Source organism: Phaethon lepturus, unplaced genomic scaffold (assembly GCF_000687285.1).
Source record: "Phaethon lepturus isolate BGI_N335 unplaced genomic scaffold, ASM68728v1 scaffold17990, whole genome shotgun sequence".
NCBI lineage: Eukaryota > Metazoa > Chordata > Aves > Phaethontiformes > Phaethontidae > Phaethon > Phaethon lepturus.
The window spans coordinates 29,607-56,357 of NW_010512791.1; the positions used below are offsets into that span (position 1 = coordinate 29,607).

At 36.2% G+C, this 26,751-nt stretch overlaps 1 protein-coding gene across 1 annotated transcript in view; it reads right to left on the minus strand.

The window, feature by feature from the left end:
* Positions 1 to 1,125: 1,125 nt before the first annotated feature.
* Positions 1,126 to 26,751, minus strand: part of USP47 (ubiquitin specific peptidase 47) — a 42,828-nt gene continuing 17,202 nt past the window's right edge. The window contains exons 12-29 of the mRNA XM_010288223.1: positions 25,474 to 25,641; positions 23,438 to 23,569; positions 22,664 to 22,740; positions 22,311 to 22,366; positions 19,010 to 19,122; positions 18,009 to 18,113; positions 17,244 to 17,451; positions 16,696 to 16,811; positions 15,522 to 15,641; positions 13,498 to 14,278; positions 11,504 to 11,679; positions 11,237 to 11,317; positions 10,072 to 10,187; positions 8,596 to 8,714; positions 6,081 to 6,211; positions 3,888 to 3,935; positions 3,666 to 3,796; positions 1,126 to 2,643 (exon numbers count right to left, since the gene is read on the minus strand). Of these exons, the coding sequence (XP_010286525.1) occupies positions 2,469 to 2,643; positions 3,666 to 3,796; positions 3,888 to 3,935; positions 6,081 to 6,211; positions 8,596 to 8,714; positions 10,072 to 10,187; positions 11,237 to 11,317; positions 11,504 to 11,679; positions 13,498 to 14,278; positions 15,522 to 15,641; positions 16,696 to 16,811; positions 17,244 to 17,451; positions 18,009 to 18,113; positions 19,010 to 19,122; positions 22,311 to 22,366; positions 22,664 to 22,740; positions 23,438 to 23,569; positions 25,474 to 25,641 (2,853 nt within the window). The 3' untranslated portion in view covers positions 1,126 to 2,468. The remainder of the gene's footprint in view (positions 2,644 to 3,665; positions 3,797 to 3,887; positions 3,936 to 6,080; positions 6,212 to 8,595; positions 8,715 to 10,071; positions 10,188 to 11,236; positions 11,318 to 11,503; positions 11,680 to 13,497; positions 14,279 to 15,521; positions 15,642 to 16,695; positions 16,812 to 17,243; positions 17,452 to 18,008; positions 18,114 to 19,009; positions 19,123 to 22,310; positions 22,367 to 22,663; positions 22,741 to 23,437; positions 23,570 to 25,473; positions 25,642 to 26,751) is intronic.

The window sequence follows — 26,751 nt, forward strand, 5'->3', positions numbered from 1 at the left end:
TGTGCTTTAGAGAGAGCCCACCTATACGAAGAGAAGGAATTAAATGTCATTGCAATTTTCCTGTTAAAGAAATACTTCATGAGAGCAAATTGTCCGTAAATACTGCCCTACTTAAGGATAACATTATTCTCCCCTCAAGTTTCTTGATACCTCAGTCCCTGAAAGATGAAGTGCTGGTATTTATGAGAAGCTCAGTAAGATTTCCGCTGAACTAAGCAAATTAGAAACTCTAGGCTTTTTGTTTAAAATTTTGTTTCTTTAAAATGCCCATGGCCAAACTCAAAATGTTTAAAATGATCAGAATGTAAAGCAGATGCCAAAAAACATCTCCCAGAACCACCCAGAATATATTCCAGTACACTACACAGAAGGAAGTGCACCCACCACTGCCCAGGAAATCATTGTAAGGATGCCCCTCAGTCCTCCATCCAGATTCCTGTCAAGACTTAGACATTTAAAATTAACTTCTTCAAAGAAGTTCTCAGCAGAAGTTTCCCAAATAGGGCTACAGACTAAGCCAGCAGTTTTTGGATTTTTCTTCTTAACCCTACTTTATTCCATCTCTAGATTTTTTGTCTCTCTAAATCTCTGTGTTTGAACAAAATTCATGACCCATTTGATAGGTTTTTTTTCTCTCTTCCAAAACTTCCAAGGATCCATCAGCAGTCTATATATACATATGTAAACGGTAGTTTAATGAGGAACTCTACCTACTGACTGGATGGTACCTGCTCTATGCTTCCTTTCCTTCTGCTGGTGGCACAGGACAAACAGAAGAGGAAGAACAAGGGAATTCCTCTGCACAGTGCCTCGTTCAAGCTGCCAGATTCCTCAGGATTTTTAGGTTGCTGTGGGTCAGCATGCAAGGAAGAACTCAACGTTCAGTTATTCAAAATCCTTTTTCTTTTCTGGAAGAGAACTTAGCTACCAATCGTTATCTGGAGCTTAGAAGTTTCACTGGTGAGGAACTCAATTGTGGAAAAGGAAACTTAAGAGTTGAAGAAAAATTTGGTGTGAATATAAGTAAAGAGGGGCAGCAGAAGAGGCTACAAAACACCCCCTGCAATACCGTGTACAGGTGTGGGGGTGTGTGCACAGGTACACACATATACACACACAGCCTTACAATTCTGACATTGCCTTGGAAAAGTCTATTTCCATGAAATAATTCCGTAATTTTTCAAATAAACCCCACAGCATTTAATGATTAAAATAACGCAACAGAATGAACAAATGTTTTATTGGCATGTTCATTGTTTGTAAACAGCATCTGGCATGAAAAAAGTTTACCAAAATCTTTTGATTGTTATAAATTAGGTGGTTTTCCAAAAACTACGGAGAATTGTTCTTTATTGATCTTTATGGACCAAAGCAAAAAACTGCTGTTCCTAGGCTTTGCAATGAAATCATGTTGACTGCATCAGTCTTCGCACCACAACCTGAACTACCAAGTTTGTATGTTGAGGTGTTAGAGGTTGCCCCAGTATTTGACTACATACAGCTACAGAATCAACTCTGGGAAAAATAAAATGACTTTCAGTGAGTGGAGAAGATGCAAACTTGTAATAGTCTCAAAACCAAAATGTACAAAAAGTAGCTGAACAAAACAAAAACTTCATTAACAAAGGGAAATACAACCCTAAAGTACCCAGCGTTGTCAAACATAAAATGAATACAAATTTAAATAGGCAACTATACTTCCAAATGTACACAATGAATGTTGATATGTGAAAAGAAATACCATGGTAAATAGCTGAACTGCAGTTGTTAAATGGATAGGGCAAATTTTATTTACACGTTGAATGCGATATAATAGAGCTGCTCATCGGCTTCCGTAACCTATTAAAAACCAGTTTACCTTACAACAGCACTTCTGCAAAACGAACCAACACCTGCTGGCAGCTTTCTGCAGACACCTCTCAGACTACCTGTTTTATGGAAGAATATTCTAAAACCTTAGACTTGCAGCACTTCCATTTCATCTTCGACCCTTTTCTGCTGCTTTTTCTAGAACCAATGTGTTAACATTTACTTCAGACTCTCTGATGAGGTAATGCGTGTATCAGTGAAACAAACAGAAAAAAAAAGGATTCTTTCATGGCCTTTGCACAGCTTTTATTATTAAGCTATGAGTATCCTGTTTGAGGCTAGTTTCACTAGCTACTATGTGCACACTGTCCTCAAAAATTTCCACTCATTTCCCCTCCCCGCCCACTTTTTAGTTCTAATCTTTTATTTGCACATCCCTTTTAGCTTTACAGTACATTTGACTATAGTGCACAACATGATTCCAAGTCAAACAGTGACCCAACGGGGCACTGCGCTTCTGGTTGGTAACACAGCCCAACCAGTGCTGGTGTCAGCGCTTTACACCTAATGAGTGTCCTGCCGTAATGGCACTACACAGTAGTAGTGAACCTTTTCATTTTAAACAAAAAAATTCCCCAGGGAAAATGCTATAGTGAGTATCAGTCTTGAGTCAAATCTTTATTTGGCGCTCCATCCAGATAAATTTTTAGTGCTTTTTCTTTACGAGGAGAGTAGGTTACCCGATGTCCAGTTTTCTGGAGTCTGCTGCTTTCTTTTTTCATCAGTTCATTTCTCTGCTCATCTGTTAATTCCATTAATTCTTCAGTTTTATCCCTAAAATGTATCATATATGTTAAATTAAGATTAATAATAAATTAAGATTACTGTCTTAAATTAAGATTAAATCAGATTAGTAAGCATAATTAGATTTCTGCAATGTTTTCACTTGGAGCAACTTAGTAAAAAACACAACTCGGCATAATACTCCTTAGGGATTATTTTCTTCTTCTCCAGAAACTAACTACCTGGCTAAACCTGCTTTTCTGACACATTCAGTATTCTAACTGACAGTAAACTCAGGGGAAAGCAGCAAGAAACAAGCCTGTACTCCTCCATCTACCTCGTAACTCCTATTCTTTAGGGACAACTACGACTCTACTCTTTATTCGGTCACAGCACCAACAGTTGGATGCAGCATGTCAGGCAGTCCCTACCAGAAACTACCAGCTGCTCTCCCAAAACATTTTCTTCAAGGCCAGCACATTATCAACCGGCTGTATGGAAAACACTGTAGGAGCAATGTGTTCATGAGGTTGCCCCATCCGCCAAGTTTAGCAGAAATGACAATATTCAAGCTCTTGGCTGTCAAAGAATGCCTTTGGACTACTGCTGCCAGCTGATGAACATTTTTCATGTTAACAAAATTTTTATCCTAACATCGTTTTTCCCAAAGAAGCCATACTAATTGATCAAAGAAATAAACTCAGAAAACAAAATCCTTGCTCTCCAAAACCTATGGCAAGACTCTCACAGACTCCACAAAGGCTATGGTTCTATTTTAAGAGCTTAAATCCAGATATATGCTCAAGCATAGCAAATAGCTTGCATTCAGCAGTATTTTCAATGGTTTGGGAGGGAGGATTGAGTAAAAGCATGCAGTGTTTGTTTTCCTAAACAATAAACACAATTAATATTCAGGTTTTTAGGAAGTGCAGGAACACAAATGTTTCAGCTCAATATTTTAAATCCTCTTTCCTTTAAGACAACAGAAGCACATTTTTATGCTTCTGTTGATTACATCACCCCCCATACACAGATTTTTCACATAGTTTATTATGCTGTAATAAAATACGTACCTATAAAATATTACTGCACCATCATCACAAATGTACAGAGGCCAGACATTCAATGTAGATACTTTAGGATTCCAGTCCAAGTCTTGGTGAATCTCTAGTATCGAAATGTCGCATGGAAACGTTCCTCTACCCTGAGAAGCAGCAATTACTTAGTGAATAAAATAGAACTCAATCACTCATCCATGCTACTAAAAGGTGAAAATAGGCAAAAATCTTACTTACCTTTGCAAATTCTATGTTTTCTAAGGGTATTCCACTTATTTCACACAGCTGTGAAGTGAAGAAAATTGTGGATTTAATATTATTTAATACTATTCCACAACATTATGCAGTGCCTACATAAAGTCAACAGACCTGCCAAATGTAGAAGTCAATTAAAATACTTGTAAGTCCTCAAATGATCCCAAGTTTTAGTACAAAATTACAGTGACAAGGTACAAATTTTTTACATTTCTGAAGTTACTAGTGTGTCACAAGTGACACTTGCTGTGATAGTATTTCATCACACTTAACACTGAAGTGGTAACAGAAAAAAGTAGAAACTATTAGCAACATCCAAGTTCCAAAATACAAAGAGACCAAGTGCCGCATGTTAAACCTTGACGTCCATCAGCTAGCCCTCAGCAGTTTCCCTGTATGAAACAAAACCTATTAACATCAAGCCAACCCAGGAGCAGGCAAAGCCGTAAAATACGCGCAACAAACCCGTCTCCATACCTCTGCACTTCCTTCTGCAACGACCCCACAATTCCCCAACAAGCACCAGTGGTTGCTCTTCCCCATTGGAACTGCCCCTGCCGTGCACTTCCTCAGTGTGCAGAGTGCATTATCCATCCCCTGTCCCCTGCTGCCCAGCCCCAGCACCCATCAGGGTCACCCGGCCGTGACTGGCATGATCTTGGCACAGCCCAGCCTCTGCTGAGCACCTCATGGTGCACACAGGCTCATCGCTGCCTTGCCCTTAAGTCAAGTGCGCACTGCAGTCTCATCTCCATGGCAATGCAGACACTAACAGATTCGCATTTCTCTCTGGCTGCTTATTTTCCCAGAACTTGTAAGAGATTTCCACTAAGATTCTTGCCTCCTTCAAATCTGCTGTTAAAACAGACATGTTCAAATTAAAACTGATGGTGAGAAAAGACTAACAGCCAGTGTAATTTTTTAACTCTCATTTCCTTAGGAAACTAGGATAAACAAACAATACTGACAAAAGCCAGATAAATTCTGACATGTATTAGCACTATACACTGCTAATAAAATTTATCTGAAAGAAGAGCTGGCTGTACACATCTGTTACTACAGATGTGTCAAATTCAAACTTCTCTTATTGCGGGTGGGACTAAAAAGATTAAGGTCTCTCGGAAAGAATGCTGCTAAAATTGCTCCCTGCACATCAACTGTTACGACAAGAAAAGAAGAGCCAACTTTTTCTTCAGGTACAACTGAAGAGGAAATCTTGAAGACTGCATGCAAGAACCTGTAGTCTTAACTTCATTTCCACCTGAAGAATACAAGAAACACATCCATAGCTCAGTCTGTGTACATACACAAATCCAAGGCTGTTGCATTCTATGGCAGCTGAACAACATTGCTCTTTCCAGCCTATGAACTAACCCCTAACTTATAAATGCTGAGTGTTTTAATAAGGTAAGACTTTGGCAGACTTCACCCATATTAGGGCTTTTGCTGGCCTCAACACCCAAGGTGGCCTTCCTACATCTGGGTATTGCCACATATAAATAAACATTTCTATTAAGAGCAGAACCCTCTGATATACTAAATTAATAATATAGTCTCAGTACGGGACACACTTCTACTCTAGATTTCTCCTGGGTTGGCACACATCTGCTTACCTGTTAGAGGGTTCTGGCCTTAAGAAAAAAACCCCACCCATATCAAAACCATATTTCTTTCCAACCAAAATACAGTTCAATCTACTTGGTAGAGTTACACCAATCTACTTGGTACAGTTACACCATCCCTGAGCAACAGCTCTCAAATTCAAGAATGACAGGACTGAAATGTTTGGTATTTTGGAATACCAAAATACTGGATTGAAAAAAACAAAGTGACAATAGTTTAGCTTTTCTTTCACATGCATTTTTTCAAGGATAAGGGACACAGATAGTATTATGCTGCTTGAACTTCAAGATTTGACTTTTTTTTTTTTTTTGCATTCACCTGAATATTTTGATACCAGACCATTATATGAAACTGTAAGAACTAAAGCTGATAATTCATATGGCTTCAGTAATAGGATGGGACAGGTTCTCAGTTCGGGGGGATGGGGGGGAAGGGGGAGAATCAATATGCAACAAAATTTTTGTAGCTACGACATCTCTGTGCTTCCCAACAGAGGATAACAATAAGGGTCTTAGAAACCACAAGCAACTTTCATCATGCTACACATTTTACCTTCTCTTTTAATTCTTCAACACTGCTGCTTTCTAGCACTACTTCCTGGAAAGAATCTAGTTTCATCTCTGATGGCCTCCATCGTCTTGATAAAACAGCAAGTTGTGACATGGATTTCATCTTTTCTATTCCTAGGAAAGAGAGAGAAATTTATTACATTAACATCACAAAATATCCTATTTAAAAATTAGGGGTCTTCCATAGCATAGGCATATGCAAATCTGGAATAGTACACTACATATACACACAAAGTAACCCAGTACAAGTGCTGCAAGTAGTCTACAAAAAAAAAAGGGAAAAGGGGGGGGGGGAGAAAGAAGGGGGGGGGGGGGGGGCAGACGGGCAGACTAGGATTCAGTTGAACTTTTCTTTGTTATCAACTCCTTTCAAGGAGTTTTTCATAGGTGGCACCTCTTAGAAGCCATGCCATTTATTCCTCTTAAGGGCATGTTTTTCCATCACACCCAGCTTGGTTATACATACAGTATCTATCCACCTAGCCAGAGGCTGACCTCCAGACCTAGCATTTGCATGAGACCTTCCTCAGCAGTCTGGTATTTATTCATGTGCATCATTTTCTTTACCAAAATAAGCTTTCCATGTTTGAATTCTGTATTTCACACACTAACTATACACTTGTTATGGAAGCCTGCTTTACACTTACCACCTTGAAGAGTTTTAGCATGTGCCTCCAGCCTTTTTTTATCAGTTGCAGCTAACAGCTTTCTCTGGTTGACTGCATAATACTGTTAATGTTAGTCAGATACGCAGAAGCGATAACAACGGGCTGATTTTATGTTTATTGTAAATCAGTCTATGATTTTGTAATTTAGCATGCAGAACTTGTGGCTTAAATCATTTATGTCTATCATTACATGCTTGTTTTGCATGAAGCTACCACCACTGGTTAAGCTTGTCCCTAAACACCTTCTACCATCTTGCCTACAACTACATTTGTGCTGCCTTTCAGCACTGACCTGTCATCTGAAATGAAGATACAGTCACCTAGTGCTTCTTGGCATTTATTTCAAGTCTGCAGCAATTACGTAAGTTTTCTTCAGACCCAGAGAATAACTAATTTATATGTCTGCAACTGTGTGATGTAAAGCTGCTATGCTAAGAAACTTAACTGTAAATTATTCTAAGTTTCATTATTTACCTGCCTAATGTCTTCAGTGTTTAGCTGAAGAACAAAGTGAAAGCAACGGTGGAAGGCCTTAGAAACCCTCACTTAAAGAAGTCAGGTTATGCTCTTCCAACAACCTCTGTTGTAGCAGTGAGTACATACAACTTAATTTTCACAGAATATGCTGCATCTTCTACAAGTGGAGTAAAGTAGCACCTTTTGGGCAGGGCTAGACAGCTTATACAAAGTGTTACAGAATACTTGGAAGCCCTGTGGTCTTACATATAATATGGTGTGGCTCTGAACTAGGTAGGCTGTAGTGGTCTAAAAAGTAGTACCTCCAAGACCTACTCACTATAGAAATAGTACAGCAATTAATCCAAAAATAATTAAAACTGAAGTTTTAACTGAAGCGTGAGCTGATACATATGTCTATAGAGTCCTGCAGGTCCCCTGAACCTCCCACGTTCATCTCAAATTTTGGTACTTGCACTGGCACAATTTTGTTAAAAATACCAACCGATCGATACCAAAATACTCAAGTAACAGCTAAATGAGGCTTCTTAAGCCAGGTATGCTTGTGAAGAAAGTTCCTGAGTGAGTGGAATTCACATTCTTCATCTGTCCGCTGACAGCAGTATCTGTTGATCTAGAGGAAAAACAGCATAGCCTACTTTTCCCCCCTTAAGTTATGCAGAATGCTTTTGCATTCAGAATCAAAATTTTAAGTGTGTATGCAAAGGACAGCTTAAGCAATGCCATATTGTTAATGATATTTAAGCAGAATTTAAGAAACAATCTACTTTCTAACATTTGATTCCAAAGTTGTTTTGATGAACAACGGTCCGTTTAAAAATTTAGCATTTCCTGACAAAAGATGAGTATTTTTCACTCCTGTCTGAAAACTACTAAATGACTGAATAGCTGTGCTGACTTTAAAAAAAAATCATAGATGTATTATGTATATACATACACACACACATATACTTCAGCTAACTACAAGCATCACCAATACCAGTCCAAAAATTAAATACAAATAAAAGCATAACATATAGGCATTCTTACTACAATGAAAACATACACACGCAAACAACCTGCCTACAGTACAACAGTATGTCCAAAAGTTTCCAATAAACCTAAACAAACAGTACTGCTATTAAACCTTTAGCACATCGCAACCACAGGAAATCTGCACAATGCCTCCCACCTTCATGCAAAATTTTTATTAATTCTGTTTGCTTCTATTATTTTTTATAATAAAATGCTATTAAAATGTCATTAATGGTCTTTAAAAAAGGGAAAAAAGGGAAAGTATGTTTTCCAATGTGCTCTAAAGAAAAAAAAGACTAACATGATCTTTACTTTCTCTTGACACTATATCATTATTACCATCAAGTATTTCTAAGAAGACCTCCCAATTGCTTGAAATATTGATATCTTCTTCATAGATATGATAATCCAAAAACACAGTGCCTGGGTTCTTCCAGGTTTTCTTTCGTAGGCGAAACCTGTAAATACATAATGAAGAAAATGCTGAGTTTCTATCTGCTCAAACACTTACCACTGCCAGAGATCAAAACAGAATATTTTCTGTCAAAACTGAAATACAGCTCATTGATGCGGGGTTCAGTTAGGTTTATCAAGAACGAGTTTAACATTCTGAAATAGTTCTGACAGCAAGGTATCACAACTGGCTCTTAGTGCTGCATCATTCATGAACACAAGGAAAATAAGCCTGTGTTGCACTTGTTCAGTGCAGGAGATGTGTAGGGATTTAGAGGAAGAAAACAGTTTCCTATTTAGGATAACAAAACAGAACATTCCAACAAATTTGCTGCCCCTATTTTTTTTTTTTCTTTCTTTTTGGAGGGGGAAGTGGGGTAGAAGAGGAAAGGTGAAGGATTAGAAAAGGACTGGTCTCCGATTTATACGTTTTGTTTTACTGCATCATTCCAGTCACAGTGTAAAAAAAAGAATAAGCTTTGATTTAGATACAGAGATAAATAAAAGGTATAAACTAAAATGAGATTAAACACTAGTACAAAACTTTAATTTTAATGGTCTCTCCACACACAGAAGCAGGCAAATTTTGTGATGTGCCCCATAATTACAGGGCACTAGAGAACACAACCCAGTCCAAAATCCTTTGGCCCAGTCATGGTGAGGAAAGGAGAAAAACCTGGTCCAGATCTAGGTTTCTACTCCTCAACAGGAAAGGGCAAACGCTTGTCTTCCAATGTTTTGCTCCAGCCTCATTTTCAGCATGTGTTGAGGCCCCATCAGCTTGCTTACCACATCTTACAGGTTTTTCTAAATTCCAGTGAATACAGTGTGTCAGCTATTCTACAGTAAATACCACATCACTTGTAACTGACAGTAGAGAGTATGTGGAATCAAGGCCCCAAAGCGAGCTCAGCCTTGATGAGGTAACGGATTATGGGTAATGGGAAGACAGTGCTGGATCAGTGCTGTAAGCACACCCTACGATAATGCTCGAGGCAGTTTGCTGCAGTGATCTGTGCTCAGCAAGCATCTACAGAGAATGTGGCATTTTGTGAACTGATTTACTTGATGCTCTCCTTTCTGAAGAAAATCATCCTTAGAGAATAAAACTTCTCAGATCCAAACCTGTAGACATGTTGCACACAAGCAATTATCTGTAAATATTATTCCCTACATCATTCTACACGAGATGAAAGCCAGGAATTGCTAAATCAATGTTTGTATTCACAACCTGATTCACAGACCACTGTAACTTATTTCTGCTCCTTTCATAACTTCCTTTCTCCACAAGAGGGAAAAAAAACCCCAACATTTTAAATTAATATTTAGTCAGGTAACTTCAATGGATTGCAGTCTTTTTACCTGTCAATTGTCAAGTCTAGGCCACATTGTTCTCGAAGCTGAGGAAGCAGCTCCTCTTTTGACTGTCGGACAGTCATTCCTTTAGCAAAAACTGCATCTAGAAGAAACTTGCATGGCTGTGAACATAAATAGAAAGTGATTAAAGACAATTTTTTTGAACAGAATAAAGTAGATTTGCCTCCTGTTCGTGTTTTGTGACCAGTACCATCCACCTAGCAAAATCACTATTAGAAACAAGGTAGGCAATGAATTGATTAAGATCAAGTTTAACTTCTGTAGCAGCAGCCCTTTGACAGGTCATTCAAACACTCTTGAATGCATGCCACTGCAGAAATAGCATCTTGTGTCTGTATTACTAATTGCTACCATTGTATCATTCAAACAATCTGAAAGGAGCTTTTAAATTAAGTAAGCCATATGATAATAAAAATGCCACCTTCTTGGCTTTCATTGGTCAGACAGACCAGAACTCTGACTGGAAGTTACTTTTAAATTTCTTATTCCCTGATTTATTAGTTCATCTCCAGTCTCTTATGCTTATCCATTGTTAGTATGCATTCTGCAGTTAGGTCCAAAAAATAAAATCAGAAATTAAGGTGCATACAAAGTCAACTTTTGGAGACTGCAATCTATATAGGGAAATCAGTTTTATACTTTTCATGTCCCAAAGACATAACAAGGAAGTGACCCACGTCATTGCCAGAGAGGCATTTCTGGTTCAGGCTTCTCTTGAATAGTCCTCTCTGCAGCTCTCCAGCTAACCATTCTGATAAGCACTGTCTTCAGCGCATGAATGAGACAAATTCTATCAGTACAATATTACCGAAAACCACTACCATGAGCAAAACCAGTTTCTTATTTGGAAAGAATTCTACATGACTTTCATACAGTTAACGAAAACAAAGAAAGAATTATTTTCATTTGTCCTCCATTTACACTGCAGGAACAGAGACACTTAAGAGAGATAGGGTAGATCGCATTCCAATTGTACACTTGGAACTGCATAAACAGAAATAATCTCAAGTTCCCTTTCTAAATCCAGGAAAACTTGCAGGAAAATACAGAGAAAAGACACTTTCTTTTTTTCAAGATTTCAGAGAAAAGCCTTGGTCAAGGGACATACAAATATTTTCATGAATCAATCTTGAGATATTCAACACCTTACCTCTGGCTCATTTACCAAAAGCTGATAGACTTTGACTCTGTATTCACCCTTCTTAAGGGCTCTTCCAAGTCTAATAGTTATCTAGAAGGCAAAAGGAGTATCTGTTAGAACTGGTATAAAAGAAAAAATTACATTTTGCAACACAATACTAAGACCAATGTAATGATTTCACCTAGCAAGTTAACAAAAAGTTGTAAATTGTGTTCTTAAGTTTGTCGACATTGTACAAATATAATCTTTAAGGATTCAAAATAACTTCTGAATAACCTTATTGTCATCAGAAAATGACGAAAGTGTCTCATTCAGCCGAACACTCTCAAACTCTTGATTGCTGGCATAGACTCTAAAGACTTTGAAGTGAGAAGATGGAACTCCAACAAAAGGCTCCAAATGTTGCTTGAAGGCAGACAGTGTAATTCTTTTATCAACATGCACCATCAGCCCTAAGCAAAAAAAAAAGATAAAAATGGCATGAAACACCACGCTACCAAAAAAAGCAGCGCACTAGTGTATTATTTCCATATATTCACAGTTATCATTTGTAGCAGAACAGTACTGGAAAAAAAGAGGGTCAGAATTATAGTTAATGGCCACATTTGCATTTTATCTGAGGGTGTTACTGTAACCTTTAAGAGCTTTGCTGTATTTTAAGTGTTTATGGGCAAATACTCCTGAAGACATAGCAATTCCAAACTGCCCTATTTTGCAATCAGTGAAGAAGTGGAGCAAAGTAGTATCGTCTCCATTCAATAAAAGAGTAAACAGAGAGAATCAGATGGAACGCTTCCAGATAATCCCCTAGAGGTTTCCCATGCCTCAAGGGAGAGACAGAAGTGTTTTGAGTTGGGGCTGGCCAAGCACATGCCACCCAGACTTTTTTCTTCCCCCCTCCTGGCCTCCAGGATTAAAAACTTTGGTTAACACTCTGTTCTAGAAGGTCACAGGATATCACAAGGCAAGCTCAAGTCTAGGTTAAGGAACTTTTTAATGGAATAATTTTGTAATTAAGGAAAAGCCACTGCATTAATATGAAATTCTGAGAAATGAATAGTTTATCTTCAGAAATTGTGTTTCTTAATATATGCAATTTGGGCTCCACCACAAACTATGGTATGATTATATTGTGTCGTGACTCATTAGAACAAAAAAATTGCTATTCAGAATATTTAACTGAACAAATAAATTATCTCAATTATAAATCCATTCATGTTGTCATACTAAAAATACATAAAAGCCTTCCCCTCAGAATAATCATTTATACGGTGTACTATGAAAGCGGCAAAACTATTGTAAAATATTCCTGCATTCCACTAGTTCAACAAAAAAAAAAAAAAAAAAAAAAAAAAAACAAAAAAAAAAAAAGGAAAAATTAAAGCAATTCAAGATTAGCCCCAAAGAAAGATTCTTCCAGGCTAAAGGACTAATTTTATTAAAACTTTAGTAGGTTTAAATTTCTCTGTAGTTTTAAAAAGGAAAATGGTTGTTGACAAAAGAGAAAAAAAGAAATCGGCAAAAAGATTTTACTTATTATTGTTACAACAGGATTTCTGGAGTGACAGGAAAACTTTTGCCTTTCAAAATATGTATCTTATATCCCGCTATTCTTTAATTATTCTTCTATTAGTTATAAAACATATGCAAGTACTGAGCATTGTTTTAAAATTGTTTATCTCTATGACAATTAATATACAACTTGGGCTCTTACACTGAACCTGTTTGGACATTTTCATGTCAGCCATACACTTCCTTATACCAACTGTATTTCAGTCAATGAAAAGTAACAGTCTACTTAATTAAACGATCAGTACGAAGCATATTTCAATTTTCTTCACAGTCAAGTGACTGGGAGTTTCCAGGTTTGTTCATCTAAATGTTAACAAAATTACTGCAAATAACTGCATTCTGAAACAGGTGAATCATCAGCAGCAGATGCAACTATTGTCCTTTCACTGGAAGACGACTCCACTTGCTCTCCAGAAAACACTTTCAGTGTAAGGAAACTGATGTAACATAGAGGTAGCTTTTCATTTTCTTACAAACAAAAAGCAAGACACTGTTGAAGTATGTAATCACTTATTAAAAGATCAAGATTAGGCTAGGTTTTTGCTCAACATTACACCATGTCCCATCTTTGCACTTTCATTAATTTTAATTTGACATGTAATGAAGTTTTTCAATACCGTCATTTGACTTTAACACAGCATATGAATTAAATAGTAATAAAAGCTGGATTATTTGAAGGCACTTAAAAGAATACATACATTTTTGCCCTTCTCCCGAGCCTTCATCGGTAGTGTAGGGTTCTGACTTAAAGTACATATATTGTGCTTCTCCTCTGCTCTTGCCACTTTCATCATATTCACTATCTGTTCCAGAATCTTCTTCTGCTGTGTCCCAGGTTTCTTTCTTCCCCTGATTTGCTTTTGATCGCCTACTACTTGTGATACTATGAGAATCAAGTCCATTGGCCAAGGGAAGTGGGGCATTGTCCACGTTGCATAAAGTATCACTGCTATGACTGGAGCTGAGGATATCGCTGTCCACTGAACTTGTACTCCTGTCATTATTTACATCTGAATCTGACCGTTCCTCGGACTGGAGATTTTCTGGATCAGAAACCTGAATTTGGTTTTCAAGTTCTCTGTTTTCTGCTGATGCTGAAGAGTCTATTTCATTTAAAGGAGATTCAATGTTTTCAAAATCACTGGCTTCTGTGCTCTTGCTGCTGTCTCCATTATCCCCCTCCTGCTGCTGCTGCTGCAGAGACAAGCTTTTAAGTTTTTCGGTGCTTTCTTCCAGAATTGCCTCTACAGATTTCATATTACCTACAGGTCCTTTTACTCTTTCACAGGCTTCATCCAAGTTGGTCGAATCTCCACTAGACTTCTGATAAACTGCTCGTCTAAACTGAGATCCAGGCGATTGCTCTGGTAATGAAACATACAGTCTGATTGTATTTGCATGACGATCCAAAAGTTTCCATAAATGAGAATCTGTATATGCCACATGACGATCTAAGGACTCTGAGCTTTCAATAAATACCTGAATATAAAATAACAGTGTTTCATCATGTAGTGTTATTTTTAAATAAAATAAAAAGCAACAATAGCAAGCAAATAGGATTGAGCATGCATTAGAAATTATGTCACTAAGAAACATCACCTTTTATAAAAAAATTAATACATGTTTAGAAAAAGTCTCTAGTTTAATAACGATTTCCTGTTTCCTTATTTCCATAATCATGTTAAGATTGGAGTGAACTATAACCAGACTGACCAACAGCAGTAAGCTCTTCTATGTTCAGAAGCACATTTATACATCACTTCACTGCACCCTTCATCTGTACACTAACACTAGTTATGGTAGCAATGAGCCCCACAACTACAGTTGGTAGTCTTTATTTTCTAGTATAGCATCATAAGGAGAAATCTTTTAAATGTCTACACTGGTAGGCAATTAGAACACAAGGGAACAAATTTCCCTTTTTCCTTTGTCAAAGACCACTCTGTTGTAGTGGCAATGTGAACGTGAAACGGCTTGAAGTAACTGAGTAACAAATCAATGCCATTGTTTTGCTCAGGTATCAACCAAAGCCTTCGCTAATATTTCTTCATCGAGGATAGCATGTTCTTGAGCCTAAATTTCAGAGGCAGATGGGCAAAATGTGCTAAAAGATGTGCTATTACTACCGTGGTAAAAAGGGCAACGCTACCAATGTTATTTAAGTACTAAGTTACTCTTCTTCTGAATGCATGAAACAACTATTATTGGAAACATTTACTAAAAGTCTTTTTGGAAAAACAATATAAATTTGCATAGTAAAAATTACTGAATTTAAGACAAAAATCCACCAAAAACTTGCTCTTAGTTTTGACATTTGTTTCTTAAGAACTGTAATACTAAGAGGAGGCACAGCTGTTCAGAAGGTTTGGAAAACAAATTAGGCCGATTTCATAGTAACATGCCAACCTTTGTTGCCTAAAGAAGGGCTGACTTTTAAAAACCTTTATCACAAGATTGTTAACCTCACCATCATTTGAACCTCTGAGTATCAACCAGATGTCCAATTCTGAATCTGCTGTACCTTGTTATGGACATTTGGCTTCATATATAGCCTACAGTATTCATCAGCACCACAATATTTGCTAGTTAAAAAACCCCACACAGTACTTTATATATGGTTATCCGTTATAAATTCTATACAGATATCCATACCTTTTACAACACAACAGTGAAGTCTACAAATATATAAAATGAACAATTAAAAAAAAAACCCAGCATGTACCTTGTTGCTTCTAAAAAAGCCTTCAGCTTTCAGTGTCTTGCTGGAAACATTCAGAAGACGCAAGTCATTGTAGCAACGTTCTAATACTACTCGCATTGTTTCAGCTGGCAGGTGTGTAGCCTAAAATAAGACATGGACAGTAAGGTAACATATGCATTACATGTAATTTAAATACTGGAATAAGTATTTCATTTTTAAAGACTATTCATAGGGAAAGGAGAAGGTTTGTTTATTGACTTATAAATTGCAAATATAACATGGGGCAAAACCTCCCAAAACTGTTCAGTCCCAGTTCCTTTCCTTGATCCTTTGACATGTAGCAAATGTTATTTTTCCAAAAGTTCAGTAGATTAAAATGGCTTGGCTTTGCAGAGAACTGGCAATTTGTTAATGACCAGTAACATAAGGAATCTGCCTTATTCTTTAGGGTATGAACCAACTGAAAATAAAAAAATATTCTCAAGCACCAGGTTCTGCACACTCTTCACTTAACTCTTAATTTGAGTGAATTCAGATTACTGAAATCGTGTTTCATAACAAATATTATGAAGGTACACCAACCACCGAAATACTTTACACAGACCCGACAAAGTAAAATGTTTGTCTTGCAATTCAATGGAAGCAGTAATATCCCATGGTTTAAGACAGTATAAAAATCAATCTGCATCTTAATAACAAGTGGCTGCTGGGATGAAAAGGAGGTTTTGGAGGGAAAATATGGACAGCTTTGGATGTTAATTTCAATTAGTGAAGCCAATGGGGGACTTGCATGTTGGTTCAGTTACATGTAACAGTTCACTAGTTCTGCCGCTGACTGGATACTCAGCGAGGCAACTCAAGTTACTAACCCAAAAGAACATGAACCCAAATCTTCAGCTTCCCCAAAAAACTATTATTTGGTAAGCTAGTAAGCAATATGGCCAGATAGCAGCTAAGCTTGTGCAAAAGCCAGGGTAGAACTCTGTATGGAAGCAAGCAGATGACAGTTTTTCAGCAGCAGTGAGCAGATAGACAAGCTCTACAACTGTAACTAACCCAACCCTACTGGACATGACACACAGTATGAACTGCAAAAGATGCAGGCTCTCATTTTAGGTATTTAAATTATGACACATTTTCACAGTCAGAAGGAATGAAAACTCTGTAATAAAAGTCCTTAGCAACTGTAAATTACCTTTGAAATTAGCTGTTTAAATTCTGAAACTGTTTGATTCAAATAGGCTCGTACACTTATTGGAGGACCAACAGATTCAGTCTTTAGGTCAACTACATGAACCTTTACCATGACCTCTGTAGGAAAGAGGAAAAAGAAAACAAATACATATATACATGTAAAAGAGAATTCAACAGGCAAAGAAATACACATACGCTTGTCTTATATACCGATTAAGGGGTTGCATTAAATACATACAAACAGTAATGAATTTAAAAAGCAGTCCAATTTCAGAATTTCATTTTCAGATCAATTTTAACACCAGAAGGAAAAATGTTCCACAGTTTGGCAAATTTTAGTATACCTCAGAATTGCTTCAATTAGAAACAAGTTGGCAACACTGCACAGTACATAGCTCTTAGTATTAACTTCATAAAATTTAGTACAACCAAGTTTTTCTGCTTTCACACAGCATAATAAAGTTCTATGTTTTACAAGTTTTGTTTTCATGCCGTCACACAATATACAATTTTAGTCTATCTTTGTCTATATGTAATTGTATGTCTTACCACCAGGTTTATAGCACTGGAAAATTTGGTCAGGTCGTCTTGTTTCCAACAGTAAGTCAAACATGTATGTTGATTTGACACCTCCAAGTAATAAACCCATTGGAGTATCCTCTTCTCCTTCATAAGATCGTTCCAAGTAGTCATGGAACTCATCATATTTGACAAGACGACAGCAATCCAAAGGAACGGCCTCTTCTAAATCCATTAGCTAAATCATGCACACACAAAAACACCAAAACATTTAATAATGGTTTATTTGTGAATTTAGTTTTTCCCTTGTAAGCTAGAAATATCTCAGTATCTGTACATCCAGGAATCCTCTGAATTCACAGATTTCAATTTTATTTTAGAAAAGACACAGACATACATCACATATATTATACACACACACGTGCAATACATACACTTTTTAAAAAACTCAAAAGAGAAGCCTGCATCAAAATGCAGAGAAGAGGGAAGTTTGAAAAGTGTGTATGCAAGCACATGAAGACAGGTCCCAGAAGGCTGTATCATTCTAATTAGAAATTATCTGATGGCTACTAACAGAAAACTCATGTCAATAATTCCCAGCTAGAACACCTCTTAAAAAAAAAAAAAAAAAAACCAAACCACAAAACCTGCCCCAAGACAAGCCCCAAAAAACAAACCAGAAAAAAATACCACACACCCAACCCCCTCAAACACTCCCACAGCATTAGAAATTTAAGATCTGAAGATAAACAGCAGAAAAAATTACACCTAACAATTCCGTTATGTATAGCATACCTTGTAAGCTATTTCCACAGCTTCCTTCAGTGTCCTGTCCTTATGAACTTCTAATTTGTTCTCCATCATTATTTGTTTTGTAGGATGCATGCAGAACAATTTAATCTATGAAATACAAAAAGAAGAAAAATTATCATTAAGGTATTTGCAAATACATTTCATGTTAGAGTACATTTACATTTACAACCCTATATTCAGGCAATCTGAAGCTAAAGGTGTATTTTATGTTACTTCAGCTATAGGACAGTTCGCTAAACAATTGCAGATAGAAAACGTCACAGGCACAGTAGATAGCACTAGTGTATATACAGATATATCTAGATCTTTTTGCAAGCTAGGGTACAATGCCTATAACCAGAACATCTTCAAACTGTAGGCAGCGTGCAAATACTCCAAAACAAAATGCATATAGGAACAACAAATGTGGAATTCCTTTTTCACATACAGTTACATATTTTGCAACCATAAAGTACCTTCTAATAATCACTTGATTCCTAGGTAGACCAGCTGTCAATGCTTGTAAGTCACGGATGTCATATTTTGTTTGTTACTATTGAATCTATGGTTGGAAAAAGATTAAACTCTTTCTGCCAAATAATTATTTTAAATTAGTTTAAGAAACATAATTTCACAAAGCAAAGAGTCACAATATGGAAAGACTTAACAGTATGAAACACCTAACATACAGCATTACATACTCTTCAGAATTAACTTCACTGAAATCTAGTGATGTCAGATTAACTAGCTTTGGTTTGGTTTTAATACCAATTCATATTCACATGGAAGACACGAACCCAACAAAAATCTCTAATGAATACCTGTAGCAGATGCTTCCACTGTGTACAGGCTTCCAATAGGTGTACAATTAATTTTAAAGAGTTATTAATAAAAATATGCTTATCACAAAAGAGTCCTTGTATTGTAGTAAGAAAATTACTATTTACTCTAGAAATACTTCTTACTAGAAACGTATTGCTAGTTTATTCAGCAGAAATTCTAACCTTGCAAGTGTTGCGCTCAATTTCACGTTGTCTCTTTTCTTGTTCTTCCAATTCTCTCTCCTTCTGTACCAATTGTTTAATATGCTCTGGATACTCATGTGCCTCAAGAAACTCTGCCAGTAAAAACCAAACAATAGTTTTTAAAAAAATACATTTTTCCACTGTGGGCAACGTCTTAGGAATTATGGGTATATTTAAGTTACCTTTCTTGCCTCCCCCCGCCCCCCCCCCCCCTCCAATTTCCCACTATACCATGTCCTGTTCTCTTTTTTTATGATTTAAACTGAAGTCAGCATTTTATTCCCCCCCGAATTATACATCTGCAACGCCAGAAAATTATATTAGCACAAAATTAATATTCTAGTATCAGCAAGGGAAGCTTTGCTGTTTTAAAGAAATATACTGAGACTGATGACTGCACTTGAGCCTATTTTGACAGTAAAGATTAATTCCTTTCTAGAAAGAATTAGCTGACAATAAAAGTCACAAGATATTGTCTATATCGTAATAAGTATTGCACTTAATAGAGATTAGTGTACTTCATGATTTTGTTTCATAAAGAGAAACAAAAACAGAACATGCAAAATTTCAAGTTTAAAAAAATCAACTTTTGCAAATACAGTTGTCTTGCAATCCTGGTGCTACCCCTATTGCAAGGAATTGGGCAAATAATTTTTCAGATTTAAAAATAGGTTTGGCATGTTCAAGAAATCTGAAATAGCAGATTCAGTTTCTTTATTTGCTTTTTGAGGAATTAGAGCACTTACAGAAAATCTATTTCCAAAGACAGCTCTTGACTGAAAGACTTTCTTTATGGCTGCTGTTTATTTTTAAACTTCATACAATTTACTGTCACTGGTTGTTCAGAACAAATAATATTGTTTCAGTGATTCAAATATTGAAACATTATTTTTTGTTGCTCTTAAGACTTACGACTATATACATTTATTGATAAAAGGCTTTGTTTTACAGTATCCTTCTTGTGGTGAATCCACTTCAAAACTATATAAAGCATGTACTTCAGATACTATTACTTTAAAACTAAATAATGTATTCTTATAACTGCACCATCTCCTGTACCATGAATTCTCAGAAACACACAGAAGCCAGCAAAATTGATTTTGTGAGATACTTAGGTTTTCCCCTCCCTATTTCCTCAAAGAAAATACCATTGTTCAACTTTATGGAGAAAATAGTAGGAAAGTAAAACAAAAAAGTAGAAAAAAGTTGAAAATAATAACATGTCTCAAAGTAGGTAGGATGAAATAGATTGCTGCTAAAAACAAATGTGGTTTGTGTTTATTATGACGTTGAAAAGAGATGACATTTGCTCCAAGTATCGTACAACACTTTTAATAATATACTGATATAGAAGCAGTTGCAAGTCTACTTTTATTAATTTTAGGTTTGACTTTTTTTTTTTAAATAAAATTTAGTATAAACTTAGGGTTTTTTAGTTTGTTTTACTTATCCTTGAGCTACCAGTTTCTTTCCTTATTCTTGCTAATGGTCATCCTCAGTTTCTCATGGTGTAATTCAAAATTTTACCCCAAAAGAAGCAGTTAAAGGAAGCAGACAACTATTCATGTCCCTCCTAAAATATTTACAGCAGCAGAGTAAGATAAACAAAATGTTATTTTCAAAGATCTTTTTTCATTCTTTTACTCCCTCCACTGGACACATTACAAGCTGGCGTGTTATAAACTCTCTCAAGTATACAAGTCTTTTCTACACTTGCATGCTCTTCAAAAACAATGAGTGTGCCCCAAAAGGAGTTGCACAACCTGAGATGCTAAAGGTTTCAGCTGTGAGAGTCTCCTCTATTAAGTAATATATAATTTCTGTTTACCAATTAAGAATAAAATAAATCCAGTAAATCCAGTTATCAAAATATTCAACCTACAAAGGATGATTTTAAGAATGAGAGCTTGAATCTATTCTTTGGGATACATGACCTCCTGAGCATTTAATGAAAATAGATATAAAAAAAAGGAGGAATGCAGAGATATTTGGGGTTTTTTTACCTGCCTTTGAAAGTTTATGTGGCTTCTCATCTGCTCAAGCTATTAGGAAAAACTATTCATCAACAGGATTTTTTTTGTGCACTTCAGGGCATTACAGTTCTGGCAACTGAATTATATACATTTTGAAAACTTAGAACAGTCTAAACTATATATCAGTCTAACTTCAAACCAGGCTACAAACTGACAAATTTTTCTTCATAGGCACAGACTACTGAATTTTTCCTTTAAGAAAAAAAAAAAACAAATACAGCTTTGATACTGCAAGCAAATTAATCTTTGGCTCAATTCAACCAGTTAGAATATTAACAAAATATTTGATTCTTACAGGCACACTACTGATAAGAACATGTGGGGCTAGCCACTGCTCTTCTGGTTTCCTTTCCACAGCTATGCTTCTAACAGAATTAACAAGAAGGGGAAAACAGCAAACTAACATGCTTCCTTCTACTTTGATAATCCCTAAAAACGTTATATTCTATCAAATTTCCATTTACTACTGCATCATTTAGGTGTGCTCAGATTTTAAGTAAGAAATACTACGTTTTCAAGAAAATAATGCATTATTATTAAAAAAAAAAATCTACAACAGGAAGAATCCTGGGCATTTACAGTCACTAATAATTTGAACAGTCTAAGACCCTATAAAATTAGCCAATACTTGAATGAAGCCCCCAGCCAGACATTTCTGTTTTGAATCCAAATAGAATCTTCATTTTCCAGTATGACATAACATTAAGTTATGGGGTCAGGCACCCTGTAAGCCTTGGTGAACTAAATCAGAGATGAGGAGAATAAGACCATGAAATCCAAGATTTGTTTCTGACTGTATAACTTGCAGTATATTGTCTCATCTCCTAACCGAGACACAAACAATAAGGGCTGGTTATAAAGTGTAAAACTTTGTCATCATGAAGCTCTTACATACTCACTTTTAAGTGTAGAATGTAATTTTTTTATTCCACTATTAATCATGACACTACTATAGCATTACATTACAGTTTATTCACTGTCACCCAGTATATCTGTTCTTCATTTCCATGATATCCAATACTAAAAAATTAGAAAATTTATTTTGTGATCACCTCCTACTGATCCATAAAGGTTTACTCTAAGAAGAGTAATGAAAAACTATAAAAGACGACTTCTTGTATGAAAAGTTACTTTAGCTTACCCTAAAAATACCATTACTACCATCCTCACAGAAATTAGGACTCATCACATGTAAAACATCTCCTTATTCCACAACAGAATCTTATTAGGTAACAAAACATACTTACTTGCATTTCTTGTTGGATCCTTCAGTCTATAAATCAGCATGTATGCATTTGTGGAGCTGGTGGAGAAACAAATAGTTATCCGAGTTTATCAGACAGGAAGACAATATGGACTTCAAAATTTGTTTTTTCAGTAAGGAGCTATGCCATATGTATCTTAGCAATGCAGTAATCAAAAAGGAATTTTCAAAAATGAATATCACATTATTTTAATGATCTGAAACAGCGTTGAGGATAGTTTTTACAACTACTTGAAGCATTAATTTTCAGCTAACGTGTTCAGCACGTACATCTTGGCCATTCATCTGATTACACTAAAACATCACCAGAAAGAAAAGTATTACAGTACTACTAACCTAGCAAAAGCACTGGAATAATAGCCTCTGCTTCCGGAAGATCCACCATATGTTTTCTTAATATCTTCCTGAGTTATCTAACAGAAAATCGATTTAATTATTATCAGAGAAACTCACACTAATAGAGATGTATTTATTCTCATTGGGAAAAATGGCATTACATAATTAACACACAGTATTAATCATTCTAATTTTAAAAAGTATTTCTGTTTATTTACTGCCTGAAAAAATATGTTTCAAAGTGATCTGCCTCTTCATTTTACAATGAATTTAATAATAGTTTTTTCTTTTTTAAGTAGGAACTTCTTAGAAAAACATTATACAGGTTCTTGACTGCAATAACATTTATGGATACATGTAACATCTGAAATGCATCAGTGCAATAGATGTACAAATACACTTCTCAAAGGAGAACGTATTCTTCAAATGTATAGAAGGCAAAATTCTAAATCCAGCCTGGTCTGCAGATGAATAAAGGCTTCTTTATGAACCATCCCCGCTCCACTATCAAGAAGAAACACTCCTCCCCCTCAACACACAAAAATCCATAAATAAATAAATAAATAAAACCCCTAGAAGTCAGTTAAGCTTATGAGTGAAACATATATATGTGGCAGGACATTAGGATGAGAAGATGAAACACGAGTAAATGCTTGAAATACCTACAAATAAAACCAGATTCATTATGTTTAAGTGAAAAAAATCACATGCAAAATACAAATTTATTGGTTCATCTATGAGTAGACAAGATAACTAAAAAAATATTATTTTTACCTTGCTAACATGCTGATCATTAAAGCTATACCACTGGTCATCACTGAAAGACTTTATACAAGCGTAATAATGGCCACCAGCAGCACTTCCAGAATGAACCATAACAGAAAAGAGCTCATACAGTAAAGAACTCTGGGGAGAGAAGAAAAAGGTGTGATATATATTAAGAAAAGGTAACCAAACGATCATATTAAAAAGTTTTAAAACAATTACACAGACCCAAATATATAAACAATTATATGTTACAAAAGAGCTCTGTATAATAAAAATGCTTTACAGCAACAGACACTGAACAAAATCAGAGCCCTGATATGCTAAACATTATACAAGAGTGTGTAATAATTAAACAGGAAACTCCCCTTTTGCTGGTAGGAAGAGAGAGAAGAAAGACCAAACAACTTAAGGAAAAAAACGTGGAAACACTTTTGAACTGTCTTAATGCATTACTGTTACTTCTCTTCTGTACGAGCTCTGAATTTGTCAATTCTTATGCTAGCTAGGTATTAAACTTATCTCCACACAAGAAACTAATCAGCACTCTGCATTAATTTCTCTCACAGCGCTCCGAGTTTGCTGTCATAAACCTTTATAAAGGGTACTAAGGACATACCTTCAGTGCTGTGCATACATTAAGAAAACAGAACTGAACAATACTGACTCACACAAGTGTTACAAGAATTAAATATTTTTAGATTATATAGAGGAAATTCTCTGTAAATTCTTAGCATATACTGCGTCCATCATTAAGATATCCAAGCCAAAAAGCTAACAACGTGGCTTGACAGCTAGGTTGCCTTGGGAACAAGCAGTATGAATTAATTGGCCAAAGCTACTGTCAATACTAGGATGTGACATATGCATTACAGATACACTACAATACTCTGTCCCTGCTCCAGTCAAGTGCCTATCTATTAATTTCTTTTTTCCAGCTAAGATTGACAGTATTCAGAACATTTATAAAAAATCCCTCTCAAACGGTTTAAGGTAAATGTAAACAGGTACAGACCTGTAGATTAAAATGCAAGTCAGCCCTTAAATATTTATGAAAGTTAGAGCCAAACAGCTTCCTAACAAGTCTGAATAAAAGCTATTGGCCAAGTTTCAGATGAGTTCACTAAATTAACAATCCATGAAACATACATTGTAGACATTACCATAAAACTCAAGTTTTTCTGAGGAATTTTGTATTGGCAAGAAACTCAATTAGGTTTATCAAAGATCTCTGCTAATCTTCATGTCGCAGAGAAGGGTGACTGCTATCCTAGACTGACTTGCTGCTCAATTCCTTTGTATTAACTCAAGATGACTGAATATTTAACATTTAGACCCATGGCCTCATCTATACGACCGTTTTTGTAAGGACAAGAAATGAATGGCAGAGACTGATCAAAACTTTCCAATCTTCTCTTACTGAACTGCAAGACACTTCTGCCCTCAAAGCTGCGAAGCCTTTGACAGTTAATCTCAAAGAAAAAACACTGGTCACAAGACAAAGCAGTCTTCAGTTTGAGCATCTGCTGCCAAAATAAGTTATCTGGGAATTCTCAGTCTAACAGCAGGGCAAAAGTGAGAAAACTTGTTGTTGGAGACAATGACAGTTTAATAAGTGAAGGGAAGGGGTGGGAAATGATGCAGTGATGCAAAGGCAATTACTCACCACCTCCTACCAGCAGACCAATGCCTAGCCAATCTCTGAGCAACAGCTACTTTGGAAAGTCCCCAGTTTTTACTGCTGAGCATGACATTACACAGCAGGGAATATGTCATGGAATATCCCTCTGGTCAACTCATGTCAGTTGTCCCAGCTATGTCCCCCTTCCAGCCTCTTGCCCATTCCTAGCCCTACTCATCACAAGGGCAGAATGAGAAACAGAGAGTGCCCCTGGTGCTGAGCACAGTGTTCAACAAGAGTTAACACACTGGTGTGCTGTCAACACTGTTTTAGTCACAAATCCAAAAGAAAGCACCACATGGGCTGCTATGAAGAAAATTACCTCCATCCCAATCAGACCCAGTACAGTATTTTTTAAACATACCTTTTCACTGCCAGCTTTAGAAATTCTTTCTGCTGCACTATTGCTTTCGAGGCAGATTCCTTCATCAACTCCATCATCGTTAGAAAAATCATTGCTCATTTGATCACTGTGACAACTGCCTTCATTTTCAGCTCCACTATCAGTGCAACTCTCAGTCTGAGGAGACTTCTTAAAAATAAGACATACATGCTAGTATTATACAACATTTAAAGTTACACAGAACAAGAAATAGCAATACATTTGTGAAATGAAAAAATTCCATCTGCAAAACAATGAAACTCCTCAAAGACCTAAAGACCTCTGCAATTCAGCATCGAGAACTGACTTGTTTCTGTTAGTAACTGTCTTCAGTCCACCTCTTAGATTAGTATTTTCACATCTTGTGTGCAACTGAATGGTAATTACCTGGTTTCATACTTGACAAGATTTTACCTGTTACTACCTGTTCCATTTACTAGTTAATTCAATTAAATACCTGGAAGTCTAGCATCAGATAACAAATCCTATTATAACACGGCGCTGTTAATCAGAAGTGATTTGACTGGAAATGTTTTCATCCACTAAGGTTTTTTTTCCATTTCAACTCACTGGACAGAGTCAAGGTATTACAGTAAGACTGATTAGTGTTTTATTAGCTTAAAATTTGCATGATGTCAACAACACTGTGAATGCAGTTCATTCAGTACAAGTCAGTATATCCATCTTTTCCCTGATGCTCTTTCCTCTGGATAATTCTGTCGATTGTCTGACAGTTGTTAATTTTGTCTCAAGTTCTATTCTCCCAGATCAATCTTCATTCTCATTTAGTGACCCCAGTAACACTTTGAGAGGCATCGAATTGCTTAAATGGCATACTTCATAAACCAAAGGTTTGTATAGAGTCAGAAAAGCTTCTCCATATGCGTATCAATGCAGTATTTCTCTTAGACCACTACAAGCTAGCAAAGTGACATAACATTTTCAGGAATGGAACTAGAGGAATAAATTTAGTCTTTAATGCAGAAGGCACATTAAATATACTTTTTGGTGAATGTAATTGCACAACATGAATTTTGGCCAAAACCAGAAAAGTTAAAATCCAGAAGATACAAGCGACAAATAAAATTTTACAAATGTCATTTCTACAGCATACACAACACTGAGTCAGAGGGAACGAATTAGTCATTGATGTTTTCTGGACTAACCTCAGTGTTCAGAGCTTCAGAACTTTACATCACCTCTTGCGACCAAAACAGATTCAAACACAGGTTTAAAAAATATACTGTAAATCCAGACTGA